The sequence below is a fragment of the Sturnus vulgaris genome, chromosome 10 (genome assembly GCF_052056855.1).
Source record: "Sturnus vulgaris isolate bStuVul1 chromosome 10, bStuVul1.hap1, whole genome shotgun sequence".
Lineage (NCBI taxonomy): Eukaryota > Metazoa > Chordata > Aves > Passeriformes > Sturnidae > Sturnus > Sturnus vulgaris.
In genome coordinates this window covers 18461902-18481047 of record NC_142252.1, presented here as the reverse complement: position 1 = coordinate 18481047, position 19146 = coordinate 18461902, and the positions used below count along the sequence as shown (strand labels likewise).

General features: G+C 37.9%; 1 protein-coding gene across 1 annotated transcript; it reads right to left on the bottom strand.

Moving 5' to 3' along the window:
- Nucleotides 1–18: 18 nt before the first annotated feature.
- On the bottom strand, nucleotides 19–18846 carry CCDC39 (coiled-coil domain 39 molecular ruler complex subunit). The gene is made up of 20 exons (XM_014871704.2): nucleotides 18455–18846; nucleotides 17942–18061; nucleotides 16777–16923; nucleotides 15582–15740; nucleotides 14598–14690; nucleotides 14383–14511; nucleotides 13683–13874; nucleotides 11951–12054; nucleotides 11506–11638; nucleotides 9205–9399; nucleotides 8388–8552; nucleotides 7664–7801; nucleotides 6210–6418; nucleotides 4878–5001; nucleotides 3520–3679; nucleotides 3112–3218; nucleotides 1691–1831; nucleotides 1353–1532; nucleotides 1055–1137; nucleotides 19–461 (listed from the first exon to the last, which is right to left on the bottom strand). The coding sequence occupies exons 1-20, from the start codon at nucleotides 18563–18565 to the stop codon at nucleotides 302–304; spliced, it is 2850 nt and encodes a 949-aa protein (XP_014727190.2). The 5' UTR covers nucleotides 18566–18846; the 3' UTR covers nucleotides 19–301.
- Nucleotides 18847–19146: the final 300 nt, after the last annotated feature.

Genomic DNA, 19146 nt, shown 5'->3' with positions numbered 1-19146 from the left:
ACCCAAAAACCCAACTTGACGTAGAAAAGCAAGTTTTGCAACACCATTTATTGTCTAGGTAAGCTCAAGTGTGAGCCCTTGGTTTGAGCTTTGGTGGGGATTTGCTTTACAAGTGCTTGGAGGCAGCAGTTGTGTTGCTGAAGAAAAGGTTACATGGTGTACAGGGAAATCTACAAAGGTGAGTGGCAGAACCATGCAATGACAAATGTACTTCAGCTGTGAGTTTTCCAGGTAACTCCATGGATATAAGTTAGTTGCAAAAATTCAGAAATCTCAACTAATGTAGCCTCCAAAAAATGACTTAAGACTTCTTGCGTTCAGAAATCCCAGAGGTGCTGCCTCTGCTGGCTGGCTGGGAGCCAAGAGCTGCTGCTTCCTCAGGGGCGGGGATAGGCAAGGTCAGCTCCACAATGTTGGCTGATGAAACCTGACCAGAGGCTGACGGTTTTCTACTGGGGAATCTGAAAGACAAAAATTTACTAATTAGGCTACAGAAATCCCTGCATCTAAAACAGAGTTGCCAAGGGTGGCTCACAACGAAGCCACCCAGTAGCCATGTTCATTCCAGGTGAAACCCCCTAAAAGAGCTCTGTAGCCACCACCACTTAAGGGCTTCAGTAACCCCTGGGACTGTTGGATCATAATTGGGTCAGCATGGCACAGGCTCTAACTGAGCATACCTTGAACAGGGGAAGAAAGTACCAGTAAAAGCATCAATATCTTCTCTTTAATTAGGAAGGGGTGTTCACACTACCTACTGTAAAATGTGTCTCAAAATTGTGCTTTTATAACATTAAACCACTTTTTTTTTTTAGTTAGAGCACAGTAAACAAAAGTAAATGTAATTATTCTGTAATTATTGGGTTTTCTAAACATAGAAAAATGTAGTAAACTTAAAGGACAGAGTAAGGAGAAAGTTTTTAGAGTCTTCAGCAAAAAGACCATTGAGATGACCTTCAAGAGTAAAGAATTCTTTCAGTTAGGGACTAATTTTTCTGATTTAAACTTGATCTTATAAGAAACCCCAGAGCAACCCAAGAGTGCTAGAACTTACCTGGTAGGAGGTAGTGAGCTTTGTGAGGACTGAGAAGTTTCACTACCATTGGGAGAAGCAGCTGTAGGAAGCTCCAAATTGAACTAAAAAATTTGGAAAGAAAAAACAAGTTGACCTAATGGTTGTATAATAGGAATGGGATATCAAGAGCATTTATTGTGCTCAGCATTTGAAGAGAAGTTGAAAGGAGGTGAACACTTCCCTGTTTTCCCATACTGTGAGTTGTCCTTGAAAGACACTCAGTTATAGGCTGCAGCTCTCACTCAAGATTTTGGTGGTAGTTAACTGGAAAGCTCACCTTGTGAAAGTGCATTTGAAAGGCTGCAGTTAAACCAGGATTTGCTTCTAGAACATCAGCTATCACTTGGTTGATAGTTCTGTTGAAGCCTTTCAGTTCACGAAGACGAATGTCTCTCTCTTCCAGTGTTTCTGTTCCATCTTTCCTCTGAGACTGAATTTCTCTGGATAGTTTGGAACACTTAACACAAACATTTTTAAAGCATTATTCTTATGAAAATACAACACTTTTCCAGAAACCCGCTAAGTTAAAACCACAGACTTTAACCCACAGAGCTTAACCTGCACTATTGTCTTATCACTGTAAAGTTAGAAGTTCTCATCAATAAACACACAAACCTGTTTTATAACCCTCTCCAGTTTTGGCTTCTGTTCTTCAATGTCTTTCTTCAGCTGCAAAATAAGAGCTTGTTTTTCCTTCTTTTGCTCTTTGAAGAGGGCTTGCTGCTTCTGTATTACATCAAAGTGTTGTTGCATGCTCTGCAAATTCATTTGAACAGTAATATTAGTTTACAAAGCAGGTTTGGTATCCTTTAACTTTTTGTATTTGTGGAAGGATCTGTTGTCATTAACTACTTGTTTCTAAATGTAGCTGAAGCAATTAGTGCTAATTTTAACTGGAAACTTTCTGCCAGTCCAACTGTTTGGTGGATACAGACCTGGACAAAGAAACTTCCAGGTAATTTACATCTCTTTTAAAGGTACTGTTAATGAAGTTACAGGTATGTCTTCTCAGATGTATCTTAGTGGCTACAAACTATTTACTTGGCACCCTACCAACTAACCAGTGCAAGCTATCCTAAAAAAACCCCCATCGTTTCCTGTAGGAAAAGAGATACCTTTGACCTTTGGTATGAGTAAAATCAGCTCCATAAGGGCAGCTGGGTTTTTAATAAATAAATAAATGAAACTTTAAAAATTTAAAGGCAGAAATGGGTTTGCTGTAACACCTCATTATATCCCAGGACTTAGTCCCTGATGAAGATCTGTGTCCCTTTTCTTTACATTAAGAAATAGGATCTCTGAAATAAGAGCTATGTCCTATGCTGGTAGAATAAGCAATAGGAATGCTTGTTGACTGTAGGCAGTGGCTCAGGACTTAGAAAAATCACGTGGAATATGATCATGTGCCTTTGCTTTCTTCTGCCTTATAAAATTATAACTAAAGTGTTAGAATTAAGTGTTGCTCTTTCTTAAGGTCCAAGTGGCTTTTTGATTATCAGGGAATCATGAGTGAGTCCTTGCTATGGAGCCTGAAAACACAGGCTCTTGTTTGCCTGCATTTAGTGCTCAGCCTGCTAAATTGCAAGTCAGCTAATTTAATCCTGTTTTAACTGAGGCACCCCCAGTGCTAATGAAACTGAATCTGTTCCAGAAGAATCCTGGGACGTAGATGCCAGAGCTCCAAGCTGTGTGGATTTTAATCTGCAGTGGTGGACAGGTACAATAGTGGTGTGTGCTGCACAGGAACACAGCTGCTTTAGTGGCTACCAGAAAAGCAGCTCTCAGTGCATGTGGGATTCTGAAACTTCTAGATGTATGTGACTAAGCACCTGAAATTTTGGTGTGATTCAAGAAAATTCAAATAATCACTCATTTTTTGAAAGGGGATATAGAGGCTTCTAAAAATCGTATCTTAAAAAAAGAGCAGAAAAAAAATGGTACCACAGTTTCCTGTTATTCATCTAGGATGACTTGCATGGGTTTAGCTACATGCTGCAGTCTCGTATGACTGGACTGGACCTTTACTTGTATTTTACCTGGAGATTTTCCTGAAGTTCCTTGATCTTTCTTTGTTTGTGTCTGTACTTTTCATCAGCATCCCTTTTGTCCTTTTCTAGTTTCAATCTTTCGTCAAGTTCCTCACCTGTGATCCCAAACAGTGAAGCAGCATTAGTGCTGTGCATACAACTCAATTTTCACTTGAAAATAACTGCATCTCAGAATATTACTATATTGGTGTTGGAAGTATTTCAGTGCCTCGAGGTTTCAGGGCTTTTTAAATACCCTCCTACTAATTCCAAATCACTGTGAAAAAGTAACTGACTTCGTAAGAGAGAATGATTTAAGAGCTACTGGTTCTAGAGCCAGCAGAGGGCACAAAAGTTAAATAATAAGTATTATTTAGAATTAAGTTCTATTTTCTATCCAATTTCTATTTCACTTACTTGTCTCAGGGAGTGCCTTGAAAGAGTTTTTGTAGTTTGTGTTCCAGCTTTTAAGTACACACAAACTGTTTTCCATAGCCGTGATTTCTTTTTGAGCTTTGCATATCTTTGCATCCAAATCATCACCTTCTTGTTGAAGTGCTTCCTTTTCCTGTGCAGCCTGAAAGCAAACCCAGTATTTTAGAGGTGACCGCAGACATACTGAAACTAATTAAGATAATTACACAGAAAATATTTATTATACAGTAATATTTAGGGGTTAAAACCATTTGAACTGAGTCTTGGCTGCCTAGAGAACTGGAAGGAGGAGTTATTTACAGTATTGAAGTTCTTTGAGGTGTTTCATCCACATGCATTTCTTTTTGGGTACCTGCCTCTCTTCCTGAGCTCACTTAGTCCTGCCCAGCAGCATCTACACCCTGCACAGAGCAGTGTCTGTGCCTTGCACTGCTGATAGGAACTACAGCACGTGCCTCACCTCTGCTTCCTTCACCCACAAAATCCAAGATTTGAGATTGTACATCATATAACAACTGAAAGACTGTTAGAAGTAATCCAATTTGGGAATTAGTCACTTGTAACTCCTCATCTGACCAGCAGATTTAAGAAACGACCAGCAGGTCAAGCATTTTCTATAGCCCTCTGGAAAGTATGTTACAGTGAAAAATCTCCATGGGTGGAGAGGGTATTTTATACATCCACAGTGACCACATGGCTTCTGCAGAGGGTCCTCTGCTGTCCTGAACCTCACAGTAGCACAAATACCATCATTAAGAAATTTAACATTTAAGGGTAAGACAGAGATGAACTTCAGAACCAAGCTCACAGCTGGATGTGTATTGATTTAACAGGAAATCAGAGAATTTGTGGTGATCAAAATAAACAGATTCTTGTTCAAGAATGTTCAATTGCATTTTGGATAAAGACTGATTTTCTCTTTTTTCCAGTGAAAGTTGAAGTATACATAGGTGATTGGTAAGTGGAAGGGGAAAGAAGACATTTTTCAAGGTAAAAACTCCATATGGTAAAATGAATACCTGGAAATAACTCTGACAGGTAGAAGAACTTAAGGTCATGTGAGATTCCAATAAAGTTGTTTCCAGTTCATAGTGGATTATCACTTGACCACTAATTCTTGTATATTTTTAAGTTAATGAGCACTGAAGTTTTCAAACTGCTCAGAACTAAGGCTCCACATAAATTCTTGTGAAATTACTGTATCATTTAAATAATCAATGGTATAGATAACATAAAACAATTAGACTCACAGTAGGTAGTAGGCAAGGAGGTTGTCTAAGAGCCCAAGGTAATCTATACCTTTAATAACTGAATTATAATGAATGATGTTGATAAAGTACCTTAATTACATAGTAGGCCTGACTTTTCATCTCCTCTCCTTCGGGTGGCATCATGGAAAGAGTAAACATTTCATATCTGCATTTCAGTTTATCAATTTTCCATAGGCGATCTTGAAATTCAGCACTGATTTGTTTGGGGAGAAAATAAATGGATTGAGAAAGTGTTTGGTAGTGTTTTGTGGGCAGTTCTTGTTGCAGCAGTTTAAATTCCTGGTGTTATTCCAGCAGCCTGTACCAGGAATTGTGCTGCTACAGGTCTTGGTGGTTTTCTGTGTTCTCCCAGCCACAAACATTCCTTGTTCTGATTACCTATGTGCCTTTTGCAGTTCTAAATGGAGTTAAATCTTGTTTCACATTCCAGATCACTGCATCTTGGGAGGCTGTGCCACAATCCTTCCCCAAATTTACAGGTTTGGCATTTCACTCCCAGAGCTGCTCCAGCTGCCCCCTGCTGATGGTACCTTAGCATTCCCACTGCAGGATGAGTGTGAGGAACAAACAGGAACAGCCCCAAATCAGACTGTGGAAGTATCCAACAGCTGGGTGATACCAAAGGAAGGAGGCCACAGCCTGTGCTCTCAGTCACACTAAATCACCCTAACTCCCATTGTGAGGGGTGTGGTCAGCAGGGCAGTTCAGCTGCTGAAGTGTTCATTTTTGGCTGAATCTAGATACTGGGATTTCAGGGCTAAAACCATCCCAGATACTTTGAACTGGTTATTACAGAAGGGAAACGTTATTTCTATGTCAATGCTTTATCTGAGGGTGCATATATAATTAATAAGTTTTAATTTGCTATATAGGATACATAATGGAAATCTCATTAGTTACAAAGAAGAAAAAGCCCAACCAAACAAAATACACCACAAAGCAAACCAGTCTTACTGTTTGAATCAAAGAAATTACAGTTTTATCAGGCAGCTGGGAGTAAACCCTCTTTAAAAGCAACTTTTCCTGCTTCATGTACTTTGGCATACCTCCAGTCACATGGTTTCACATGTCCAGATTATTTTGAAAAAGGGAGAATCACACACACAGTGTTTACTGTAAAAAGATGTCTGTGGCTGAGGTTTCCTCCCACTTCTGCTGAGGCTCCTCACTCACAGCAAGGCCACGGATCTCCTGTTCACCGAGGGGTTAAAGCTGCAGCCTGGGGGTCACACATGGGGCTTCTTGCTGGCCTCAGCTGTCTTGGTAAATGTTGAGCAAGATTTATTTAATCTTCAGTTTCTCTAATGATGAAGCTGGGTAAAATGCTTCTCTTTTTAGTAAGTCCCCACAAAAAATGTACTCAGTCAAAGCTACAAGTTTAATTTCTAGAAGAACAGTTACCTCAAGCGATGCCGCTCCTGATCCAGCAGTCTTATCTGGGAGTCCAGCATGGCCTTATGGATCCTGATTTCCTCAGTTCTCTCTGCTATGGCTTTCTTTAACTCCAATTGTTGTTTTTCCAGTGACAGAACTTTGTCTGCTTTATTACACAGAGTGTTCCGAAGGCGCTTCAGTTCTAGTTTTAAGAGATTATCTTCGACCATCATCTCCTATTAAGTGTCAAATGGTATCAAAATAAGAATTCATTGTTTTAATTAAGATTATTTATAATTTAGTAAGTTAATATTAATTTTTTTACCTTTAAGACTCATTTAAAAATCTTGTCATTTTCTCTTTTGCCAACAGTCACACAGGTGACTGTGATGGAGGTAGATTGTTTCTGAATGGTTTCATACAAATTCATCAGACTTTCTAATTCAGGCTTAGTTTTGGGTTATTAGACTTTTCCTTCTACAACGTTTTCAGTTTAGGGGTTTCAAATAAAATAGGAAACCTTACAAGAGATTTCTGGAGCAGTTAATACCTCACTCAAGCCCCTAAAACTTTCTTTGGAGTATATTCTAGATTCTGTAGGCCTAAAAATCATGTTACATGAACAAGTTTTGTAGATACCAAAGCTTATGAAAAGCAACAAGTGGTGAACTTCATTAGCATGCAAATACATTAAATCATTCTTTAAAAATCTTGTATGATTCCAACTCCACCAATCTGAGTGCTTTCAGGTCATCAGTTTCTTTTGTTCCCCTGAATTTCATCCCCCCAAGAAAGTTACACATTTATAGAAAGAGTTTTCATTGAGGAGGAAGTGCACTGGTTAAGTCTTTCCCCTGCTAATTACACTCTGCTTTTTTCCACAAAGTTAGTGCTTCCTTTAGGAAGGCTAAAGCTTACTGCAGAAAAAAAAATTGTGCAATAATTGGAGGAGTCAGACTGTATTTTTCTGCTTATCAAAATGAGAGGAAAGGATTTACACTTTGTTTCTAATTCCTTACACTGCAATATAAATTGATTCAAACCATTTGTTAGAAAAAAATGCTTACATTTTAATAACAATACTGTGCCAAAATTATTAGTACCCATCACAGATTGAGAGTAAAAACTCAATGTTATGTAAAGACTTCCTTGAACAGTAAATACATTTTCTATTTTAAAGGTAATTGTTGCACAGGGAAAAAAACACAACATCCACTGACCTGGTGGATATTGTGCTATAAGTAAAGTGGGATGAAATTGATAGTTCATCAAACTTCATGTTGTGTAGAGAGGAGAAGCCACACTTTGCCTAGTAAGATGATAGTGATGAAGATGACTTCAAAGTTTGGGAAAGAAGTGTAAATTACAAAACTACAGCAAGTGTACTTATGGATGTAATGATGTAGCACTGTGGAAGGCAGATGACACCCCAAACAAACAAGAGTATCCCATATAAGTAAATTTGCAAAATAATACTGTACCTGCTTAATGTGTTTTGCTTTTCTTAACTCCTGAAGTGATCTCTCATTGAAAAGAGTTAGTTCTTCTATCTTCACTACCATACCACTTGTTTCCTCTCTTGTCTTATCAATTGTTCTCTTGGTGATTTGGATATCATTCTGTTTCAAAATAAGTTATATTGAACTTATTTCAGTGAACCTAAATTGCAACAAAAGCTACCAGCTAATTTTAAATGAGATGTATTTAAGTTCTGGAACCAGGAACCATCATCATGATGTGTCCAATATGTTGCTCTGCAAACTGCATGGCATGATCTCATGCAGAGTGCTGCATGGGGACTTTGGACAACTTCAAATGCAACTGTACTTACAAATTTATGAAAACTATAAAACTAATAGCTTTAAAAATCAGTATTCTCCTATTTCTGCACAGGCCTAATGATAAACTCAGACATTTGCAAGCAGTCAGTCACATCTTGATGAAAGCTCAGTTGTCTTTCCAACATTCAGTGCTTGTCTTTCCAACATTCAATGCTTGTCTTCATGCTAAAGTGTTATCACTTGGGCAATAATAATCTGTTTTTCTGGAAGTTATAGGGAATTTATGAAGTTTTCCACGTGGGTTACACAAAGTTCAGATACCTTTTAGTCTAATACCAACTTCTTGATTACTAAGACCCAATCTACTTAATTCGCTGAGGTTTCTAAATGATACAGAGTGAAAATGATGTTCTGAGGAAGTTACCTGAAGTTTCCTGTACAGTGACTGTAGAACATCATATGCCTTTTTCTTTTCTTCTAAGGTTTTCTTAAGTTCAGCAACTTTTTCTTCCAAAACTTGTTTTTCATCAGCATTAATCTCCCCTTCTAACCGTGACAACCGTCTCTGTATTTGCTGAATATAAAAATCCTGTTAAAATAAATTTGAAGATTATTAATAGTCTGAGATAAGCAATAAACTTGGATCTAAATGTTGGCTTTAGGACAGTCACCCAATTATGCTATTGTTTTTATAATAGTTTCTGGCTTTTAGACCTCATTAGCAAAATATCTTAGATGACTGATGAGCAGTGATGGTTTGGGGTAATCTTCTAGAAGAGTAACAAAGCACACTCAGCACAGGCTGCTGTAGGGAGGCTTACAATGGAGTTGCCATCTTGTTGCTACCAGTGGATGCTGATATAAAAGAGAAAATGTTCAAAGTGGTGCATAGGAAATATGCACATAATCCAATTAACAAATAACAGGATTTTGGCATGTACCTCTTGTATTGCTTTAAAGATATACCCTGAGGTGTCTGTGGTTCAGAGGGATCAAAGTAAAGAATGGATTTTAGGAATTAGTGGGAAAAGCAGCAGATCCAAAAAATAATGAAACACACAAGTGCAAAATATAGGTGATACTTTGGCAAGCTTCAGTCATTTCAATTTTATCTGTACATTTCAATTTTATCTGTACATCTAGAAACAGAAATAAAACTGTTAAAGACTACAGAATTCAAGGAATGTGCTATCAGTAGACTCAAGAAACAATCACAGTATGAAAATACATTAACATTTTACCTGGTTATATATTAATTCTTGTTGTTTTAACAGATCTGTGTCAAGTTTGCGCAGTCGACTCTTGAGATTTTTAAGTGATTTTTGACTTCCCTCAATTTCTGCCAGAACAATCTTCTCCTTATCACTCTGTGCTTTTAACTCCTGACTCTTCTTGAAAAGTAAGTCCTTTAACTGTCTCATTTCATTTTCTTTTTCCTGATGACAAATTGATCGTTAAGTAGAAGAAAAGTAATTAATCACATCAAAATTAATTTCTGAGGAATTATTTGTTTTTATTAATAATATATAGAAAAAATATTATTACTATATCCATTAATATGAACATGGAATTTTGTAAGTCTTCAAAATGGTTGGTAAAAGAAGTATTTGACTTAAAAGAAAGTAATAGCTTTTATTCATTTTGTAAAATCTAATCCTACCCTACATTTACATTACTTTTTTTTCCCAGTTATAGGAATGCTATAGCAAAACACCTGAGAACTCACTTTTCTACATTGATTAACAATGTGTTTATTCTGGATTTAATATGTATGTAACCATTCTGCTGGCTTAAATAATGGTGAAAGATAATTTAATGCCTTTTCTAAGGATTTGTAATCACATTGCACATTCTACCCAACAGAATTTTTTTGTAGTTGAACTTGCTGTAAGTGCAATTCCAAATTCAAAATTCAGGATGCAAAAGGCAAGTGTAAGTTTAATGTGAAATTATTATGGACTGTAGCACATGTCAGTGGGCTTTAGATCATGCTTGAACAAAGGAACTTTTATATTTCTGAAGCTAATGACAATTATAAATTCATCAATGACACGGGATCATTATTTGATCTTCACTTCCTGGTCTTTATTGCATATCTAAATTAACTTATTTAACAGAAATTGTTGTTCTCCCTTTAAGTGAGGCTGTTAACAGCTGTAAGAGATTCAATAAGCCTCACTGTGCAACAGTGTTTTTCCACGAATTGAAGAGGGAGAAGTACTACAGAACTAGAGAGCAGAATAGTGACATTTCATCCACATTGTTCCTGTAAATATCTCTTCACAGTAAATTAACAGATGCAGCAAATAGCCATGTGTGTCTAATGGTGATGGAAGGGAGCCTTCTGACTAATACATTACAGACATTGTTCAAGAACAGTTCATCCTAACTAAAATATTTCCCTGCAGCTGTGGAGCTGCCAAGCTCAATGTCATCTTAGGTTATCTGCCACAGACACGGGGAAAGAAACCCTGCTAAGGCTTCTGCCCCCCTGGAAACTGTCTTAAGGGAAAGCAAAGAAGGTTTTCATTTTAATGAAATGCTACACCATTACTTGTTTTCAAATTATCTGAAAAGCCAAAACAGTAAGGCCTGTAATTTAAGAAATTCTCTATGAAGGAAAGATATCCTGTCTCAAGTTTCTGAAAGTGTATTTAAAATGTGTGATTAATGCCTGTGGAGTTAAAAAGTTTGAAAAATTACATTCAGTCTACTACAAAGCATTATTTCATATGCATGCTCTAGGAAACACTAACTAGGGAAGGGGAAAAAAAGAGCATAGAGTGGTATGAAAGAGTATGCAGAGGTACAGCTTTGTTGGCAGTCTTGTGGGACACCTGCTGTCACATTAATTTAACCTGGTCATTCTAGAGCAATGAAAGCTTCAGCATATCCAATGCTCAGTTGTCCAGCAAAATGTAAAAGAATATTTCTGTCACGTTCAGTCAGAAGCTAAGTAGTGAAAATACTTTAAGAGAATTAGTACCAAAATGACAAAACAGTATAAGCATTTCCTAAAAGGAAGGAAAGTTCAGAAGATTGCATTACAACACTGCATTTATTCAAAAGCTCTTTACAGCTAAGCAGATAATAATGAATTTTTTTCATATACTTAATTTGCAACCTAAGCAGTGGGTTTTTAATTTTATAAAAGTATTATTAGGCATGTTAAAAAAAAGTCACCTTATAATAGCTTGTATATGCCACTTCCCAGATCAAATCTTCATTCACGAAAATTAATCTAAAGTGAGCCAGTAATTATTTAACAGTCCACAAGTTAGATGTGTCAGAGCATCATGTAGTAGAATTAAAATAATGAAGAGTAGACCAGGCCAGCCAAATCTGATTAAAAGATTTCTACATATTTTTTAAACTGTTTGCCAAAATCACAGCTCTTTGCAGGTTTATAAATTTCGGTGATGTTTTACTAGAATCAAGAAGTTTTTGGTAGCAGTGAAACTGAAAAGCCAGATCATTTTAAAATATAAAGCTTGCAAATATAAACGACTCCTCATTTCTAGAAACCATGAAAAACATTTTACCTCAACACTTTTTTCTTCTTCTTTCAGTATTTCTTCCAACCTCAAGGCTTTCTCATCTGCACTGAGTGTCTCCTCAATCACAAGCTTCAGTTTTTCAGAAAGACTTGCAGTTTTTTCATTAAGAAGTTTCAATCTAAACAAAATGACAGAAGTTCAATGTAGGTTGCATAAACAGTGCTGCCAAAAGAAAGCAGCAAATCTGACTGAGCAACTAAACTTCAACCTATGATAAACAAGGCACGGATTTTTGTTTCCCCACTCTTTAAAACAGGATTACCGGGAGTATTTTGCCTAAATTACCCAGTGAAAAATCTATGCACGACATGAAATAACCAGAAATTTGGAGGTTTCAGTTATAAACATTATTTAAGGTTCTTTTTTATCTCAAGGATTTGGCTGTATTACCAACCTTTACAAACGTTATCTTTAAAGGTCTGTTTCTTACCTGGCTTGTTTTTCCTGAATTTCTTTCTTCAGATTGGTTATTTGTGTTCTCAAAGACTCTAGATCAGAAGCAGTTCTGTTCACAATGGATTTCAAAGCCTGCAGCTAATAAATTACAAAATCGAGCAATTGAGCTCTTATTTACTTTGGTACATGTTAAGATATTTAAAATTATATTTTCCAATTTATTGGAAATAAATTACTTTAAACAGTGCTCTCCAAATGAGGACTGCTGCAAATTCTGAGGCACTGTAAATTGGCCCAGCTAGTAAATTCAACAGACTAATTACACAGTATGAGTACTGGGAAAAAATAATAATAATTAGGAACATAGAATGAATTATAGAGGTGCTATGAGCTGCAATTCTTGTCCAACATCATCTGTATGAGTGGAACCATGGTTTTATAGTGCACAGCTGACTTTGCTGAGGTTCTTTGTGAATATGGATAACCTTATATATATCTAATAAATATTTCTATGTCAAACTTTACTGGATACATAAAATTATTTTGATTCAGATATCACTGTGACAAAAATACACAGATATTTAATTTGGAAAAAAATACATGACAGCATACAATCATTAAATAGGACAGGAATACTTTACAATCAATAGCTCTTTAATCTCCACAGTATCACTTAACAGCATAAATTTAATTGTTTTCACTTCCACAGATGAAGAAAACTGATCAAGGGCATGTATAACAGGTTTCTTAGAGGTCACAAGTTGTTGGCTGAACTGTCTCCTTCTTTCCTTGTTTCTCACATGCATCCCACAGATGTTCTAATAAGGGGAGACTGTTCTATTATGCCATCATGGAGTATTAATTGTGAAAAACTTCAAGCAAAAATCTCACAGCTTGAGATGAAAACCGACCAATTCTACAAACCCTCAAGCTTGCATGAATTATAGGGTAATCTAATAGCCTACCCCTTGTTTGAGCTACCTACAGTTTAATTAGGAGATCAGTCTATGAGCCACCTGCTACGGAAAAGCTATCCAAAGTTAAGGCAATAGCAGATGCAGGGTTTTTCAAAAATCACTAAGCTTGCTGAGTACCCCAGTGCTACCATTTTCTTGTTAAGAAAAACTTACTCAGATAATATAAGTGCATCCCTTCTCAGCAGAGCCACGAAATTTGAATTACTTCGTAGAAATACTTCTACAGGCATTTAAGTAATTAAGCAGTGCAGCTCATTCCCAGATTTAAGTGCAGGTTCAGAATGGCCAGCATCAAGAATGGCTTGTTCATAGGGCAGGCCTGTCCCACTGCCTCTTGATGGGAAAGCCATGTGAAAGTACTGGGTGTTTTCCCCATGAACTGTAACCTGACTGTCAGGCCATCAACACACACTTCTGAGAGCACAGGACAGGAATTGTTTGGAATCTGGAAGAGATTTCTCTCATCTTTATACAATACTGCAGTCTATGGATGTTAAAGGAAAGAAGCCTCCTGAGGCATCTAACAGTGTTAGACCATTTAAGAGAAAATTCATCCATTTTACACCTACATAACATTCCAATCTTCTCACCACTCTCAATGATAGGACTGAGTGTTCAGATCGCAATAAACAGGAGATGGCTGAGAAAAGCAACATTTTGTCGAAGCAGAATTATTATTAAGAGCTTAGTATAAAACCAGAGAAAAGGAAACGCTATTGCTGTATTTCCTCCATCTAGTGCTCAGTTATAGTTTCAGTCTGTTTTCCTGAACTGTTTGGCCACCCTTACCTCATCCTGCAGCTGAGCCCTGCGAGTATCCTGAGCCTGAAACTCCTTGCGGAGGTTGTTTGCTTCTCGCTCAGCAGAAGAGATTTTCTTTTCATATTCCATATTATTAACAGTTTCATTTACCAAAAAGGCAGTCTTCTCTTTCAGCAAAATTTCTTTGTTTCGGATCTCCTGTTTTATCTCTGCAATTAGCTATCAGGATAAAAACTTTTTAGATTTGCTTGCATTAGTTAAGATGTGTTAGATTAATAAAGGGTACAACCAGAACATCAATTCCTATTATGATTACTATTTGCCTGAGACAGTCCAGTTATCATTCTTAAAATTACTTTAGTCCATGGATACATCACATCAAACACTACAGTGGCTTTGGACTGGAAACTTTGAAAATATTCCAATAATTTTAAAACAAAAAGACACTGTAAACTTATGAAAATAAAATCATTCTTGATTGATTCGAATGGGGAAAAAAAGCTAAGCAAAGCTTGAGGTAGACTTCAAACAGATGAAATTAAACAGGAAAATTACCAGCATTAGTGATGTTTACTTTACTTAACAGATTTATAGCTACTCAGTGAAAAGCTGCATTTTGAAAAGTTAAGTAAAACATTAGCTACCCAGAAAATTATACTGTAGTTTTGATGTTAATCCCCCCCATCAAATGCAAACACCAGATATGGATCAGTTACAGCAGTTTTACCAAAGCACATTGATCTATCTCCTGATCTCTTTTTTGCATCTGATGAATTGCATTCTCCCACTGCCTGATGACTTCTTGCCTTTCTTGATGAACCCTGCGAAAATCTTCAGCTGCTCTGTCAAGCTCCATCTGTTTAAAAGAAAGCACCTCCATCATTTCTGAAGTTAAAAATGTCACATATAAACAAGGGATCTTTGAGAACCTTAAGCACAAACCTGAGCTGTCATGGTTTCTGTAAGCTCATTATCCAGAGCTCTGCGCTTCTGGTTTGCTTCCATGGTTAACTTTTCTATTTGAAGGGTTAATGTCTAAAGTGAAAGGATATGAAAATATTTGAAAATTAAGTATTTGAAAATAAATAGATCACATTTTATAAATTCTTAAAGCCCTGCTACAATCAGAAGTTAAAATATTGAGGCATCAATTTTACTGCTTTAGAAAACAAAAAATTGACAGTGTAGTCTCACAAATTTTTAGTCAATACAAGTGGCCACAAGAACCAAACTGCAGCAAGGCCAAAGTTACCCTCCACTGTGTGTAAATGTGTGTGTAGTGTCCTCAGCATACAGCAGTGAAAGTGTTTGTGCAAACCAAAGTTTTTGGGTTAAGTATTTAATGAGTAAAAATCAAATTTCTCCTCACTCTATTTAAAGGCTTAAAAGAATAATAACCAGGATTACTTATCTCTACATTAATAATACACTTGGGAACTCACCTTTATAAAGTCTGAACTTTTAACTGGAATTCCTCTTTATACAAATATATATGCTTATGTTCTCCTTTATTCCAGGTAGCTTTACTGAAGTAGCTGGAATTTGTTCTCAGCAATATTAATAAATTCTTAAGGGAAATTCTATACTAGTTGCCCATACTTGTTGTGAATTTTTGAACAAACTCCTCTTAATTCAGTGGCATTGTTTGCTAGACTTTATTTGTGCACCCTCTCAAAAAACTTAAACTTAAATCTTACCCTGATGAATAAGCAAAGTAATGTCTTCAATTATGTCTCTCATTACTGTAAAAACTGTTCTCTCAATTTCAAAATGAGCCTCATATGGAATTGCACTGTTGTGCTACATGGAAACCAGTGTTGTACACAATCTTTTCTTCATTTTACCTGACTTGATAACATAACAAAGTCTTCAAGTGATAAAATGGTCTTTCTTTGGTTTCTGGAAATTGCTGTCATTTCTACTTACTCCTAATTTCCCTTCATCTTGCAGTGCATACTTCTGGATTGTAACAGCATCATTATCAGTACGATTGATTTCCTTTAGCCAGCTCTCCAGAAGTTCCTCATCCCAGTTCATCTGTTGTTTTAAGTTTTCCAGCTTCTTAGTGGTTTTATTTATAGTATTCTAATAAAAGAAGAGAAAATTAAAGGTTAAATATCAAATGTCTAATATCCATTGAATAGTAACTGAAGCAAACAGTTCAAGCTACTGTAACAAGTCCACCCACACCTTATCAACAGAATTGATAGCCTTCTTTTTTTTATTAATTGTGTGTTATACTTGAGGAATGCTATTGGACATCCTGGTCTTAAAGAAAAAGGAAGACAGTAGGTTGCCACAAATTTAAAATGCAAATAATTTTAAGAAAAGTCAGCCTCTCTGGCAAGATATAACCATCTTCAGGGTATTTGTTCCATATAATAAACTGACCTGAGGCACCCAAAGGTAAAGTTTTTCCCTCTCTCATTAAAGCCCACTTGTTAGACCCTTATCCTACATATCAATTTTCAAATGTGACCTCTTCATGTGACTGTGAAGAGACCTCCTGACACAAAAATGAGAAAACTGAGATCCAGCTGAACAGTGTAGATATCTTCATCCTGCTACCTATTCTGAAATACTGGAGATTACAAACAGACTTAGGAAGAAAAGGAGCAAATTTTTAAAAATGTAATTAAATAATTTATAGAAAGAGAAAGACAGTTCCAAAACAGAAGACCACCTGTAATTGAGTAGCATTAGATTACTTTGTAACTTAAACCAAATCTTTGATCTTGAAATCATGACCCAAGTTTATTTCATGTAGAGAAGATTTGGCACCAACCATTTGATTTTTAAACCATTAAGAAAATACCTATGAAAATTAGAAAGACAGCGATATGGATATGGGTATGGATATGGATATGTAGCTGTGTATCTAGCATTAAGAACAGAATTCTTTCAGTATCTAATTAATATTTGCTAAGTCTTGACCAGTCTATGCAGTAACATCTTCAGTGCCACTCGCAGGAAAAGCCCATCCAGATCATCTATTACAGTTTATAAGCTTTAATTATAATTAGCTATTCTTGACTTATACTACTGTAGCTGTATGTGCAAGTGAATACAAGCCATAAATTTTGCAATATAGGTGTTCCCTTCCAAAAATGTCAAACCTTACTTCTTGAATGTTTTTCTTTTGTCTCAAGGAAGCTATCTCATCTTTCAGTCGTTTAATGTCGTTTTTGAGACGTCCATATTCTCTCTCAGCAAGGGCTTTAAAGTGATGTTCAGTTTCAATTTCATTCTCTTTGGCTTTGTAAAGAGACTGCAGAATAATAAAGTTCAGTATTTTACAATAAATATAAGGCATACATAACAAACTTTTCTTTTACATATAATTGAATCGCAAGTCAGAGATGCTGTGGTTTCACCATGCAAATAAGGAATTTTCAGAGAAAATGTACTGGTTTAATTCTAGTATCTCAAATACATATATTCTTATATATACATATGTAAGCATTGTATCAAGTTTCCACAGATCAAACTTTTGTAGCCCTAAAAACTCAATTCTAAGATTTTTCACCCAAGATTCAGAATTTTAACATTTCAACATCAAAATCTTAGTTTCTTGATCACCAGTAACTTTACATCAGATCCAGAAGGCATAGTAAAAAAAATATTTTATTGTTCTGTGCTGAGACAGATCTCCCCTGCTCACCTATAGCAGTATCTGGATATTGCCTAACCTTTCTTCCCTTTAATTAAAATTAATGCTTGAATCTGGCCAAAAAATTTAAGAAGTTGCTCAGCTGCAGAGAAGTTTCTTAAAGACTAGGATATTTTATCTGAAAGGTGTAAATCCTTGTCTCAAGACTCTTTAGAAATCTAAACCAGCACTTTTACTCAGGTAATTCAGAGTCTAAGTGAAGACTTAGATCTTAACCATCTGACTTCACTTTTCATGTCTGTGAATTAAAGTCTTCACCAGCATTTCACAACTAATTATTCACCATTGTAAAGATTATTAATTTTTTCCTCCCCTCACACTGGTATTTTTCTTGACCAATTTTTTTTAATTAATACCTACAAAAGGAAGAATTCTAAGATGCACACTTCCTGGATATTTCCTAGGTATAGTAATTTGAATTTGGATGGTCTTAATGACCATCAAATAATATCACTGAGGTACACAGTTTAACTTTTGTTTCCTGTAGCAATCCTGGAATGAAGGCCTAATAAATCTCTAACAAAGCTGGCAAAATATATAGAGATATCAGCCACAGAAAGATACTCGGGTTACAGGTCTGTCTGACAAAACGGATCTGCTAGAGGTGGGGATTTACCTGAGAGAAGTTTATTTCTTGTCTCACGTTTTTCAAATGAGATGTCATTGCTTCTATGCGCTCCTCAAAGTTGGTCAATTCATTCTGCAGGTTCTCCTTTTCCTTTTGCATCTTCTGCAGCTGTTTAAGAGTTAGAATGGTCAAGTTACTCTTTGCGGTTGAGCGCTCATTATCTGCAACTACCTAAAAACAGTCACTCCAATTATTAATGGAAAAAATAACCTAAGAAGTAGCTGCTGCATTCCTCCAAAGAAGCGGAATCAGGATTCCAGGAGAAAACCCGGAGCTTTGCTAAGGGAACGGAGAACTCGCACTGCTCTTCCTGCGGGGCCCGGGGGTGCGGGTCCCACGCTGGGAGGCGGGGATCGCCCTCCCGACTGCCCGGGCAGCTCCGCGGAACCCGCGAGGTCTCCTTCTATCCCTCCATCCATCCCTCCATCCCTCCATCCATCCCTCCCCGGCCCCGGGGGAAGGGCGGGCTCCCCTCCCTGCCGGCCGCGGCCCCGCGCTCACTTCGTCCTCCAGCGCCTTGTTCTCGGCGTTGGCCACGGGCACGGCGTAGCCAGGCTCCCACTGCAGCTCGGCCAGCACCAAGGCGGCGGAGGGGCTGCCCAGGCTCTCCATGGCCGCGGAGGAAGGAGCCCACAAGGGCCGGGCTGAGGCAGGGCCGGGGCAGAGGCAGGGCCGGGGCTGAGGCGGCTCCGGGCGCTTGGCAACGGCGGCAACGGCGGCTCGGGCCGGGCGGGCCTCGGGCGGATGGGCGCGGCTCCCAGCGGGCCGGGCACGGGGCTGGGCCGCTCGCGGCCGTGCTGCTGAGCAGGAGCCCCGGAGCCCCTTAGAGCCCCTCAGGGCCCCTCAGAGCCCCTCAGAGCCCCCCGGCTCCTCCGCCAGAGCCAGCTGCTCCGGGCTGCGGCCGGCAGAGCGGCGCCTCATCTGGCGGGGGACACCAGATAGGGCTGGGGCTGACAGCACCTGCGCTGGGGACACCGACTGACAGATGTGTGTGTGTGAGAGGAGACACCGACTGACAGGTGTGTGAGAGGGGACAGCGACTGACAGGTGTGTGTGTGTGAGAGGGGACACCGACTGACAGGTGTGTGTCTGGGAGGGGACACTGAACACGCCCTGTTTCTGACAGGCCTTTGGCATTATCTGCACAACTAACGGGTGAGTTAACGTGCTGAAACACTCAGCGTTCAGGTGAC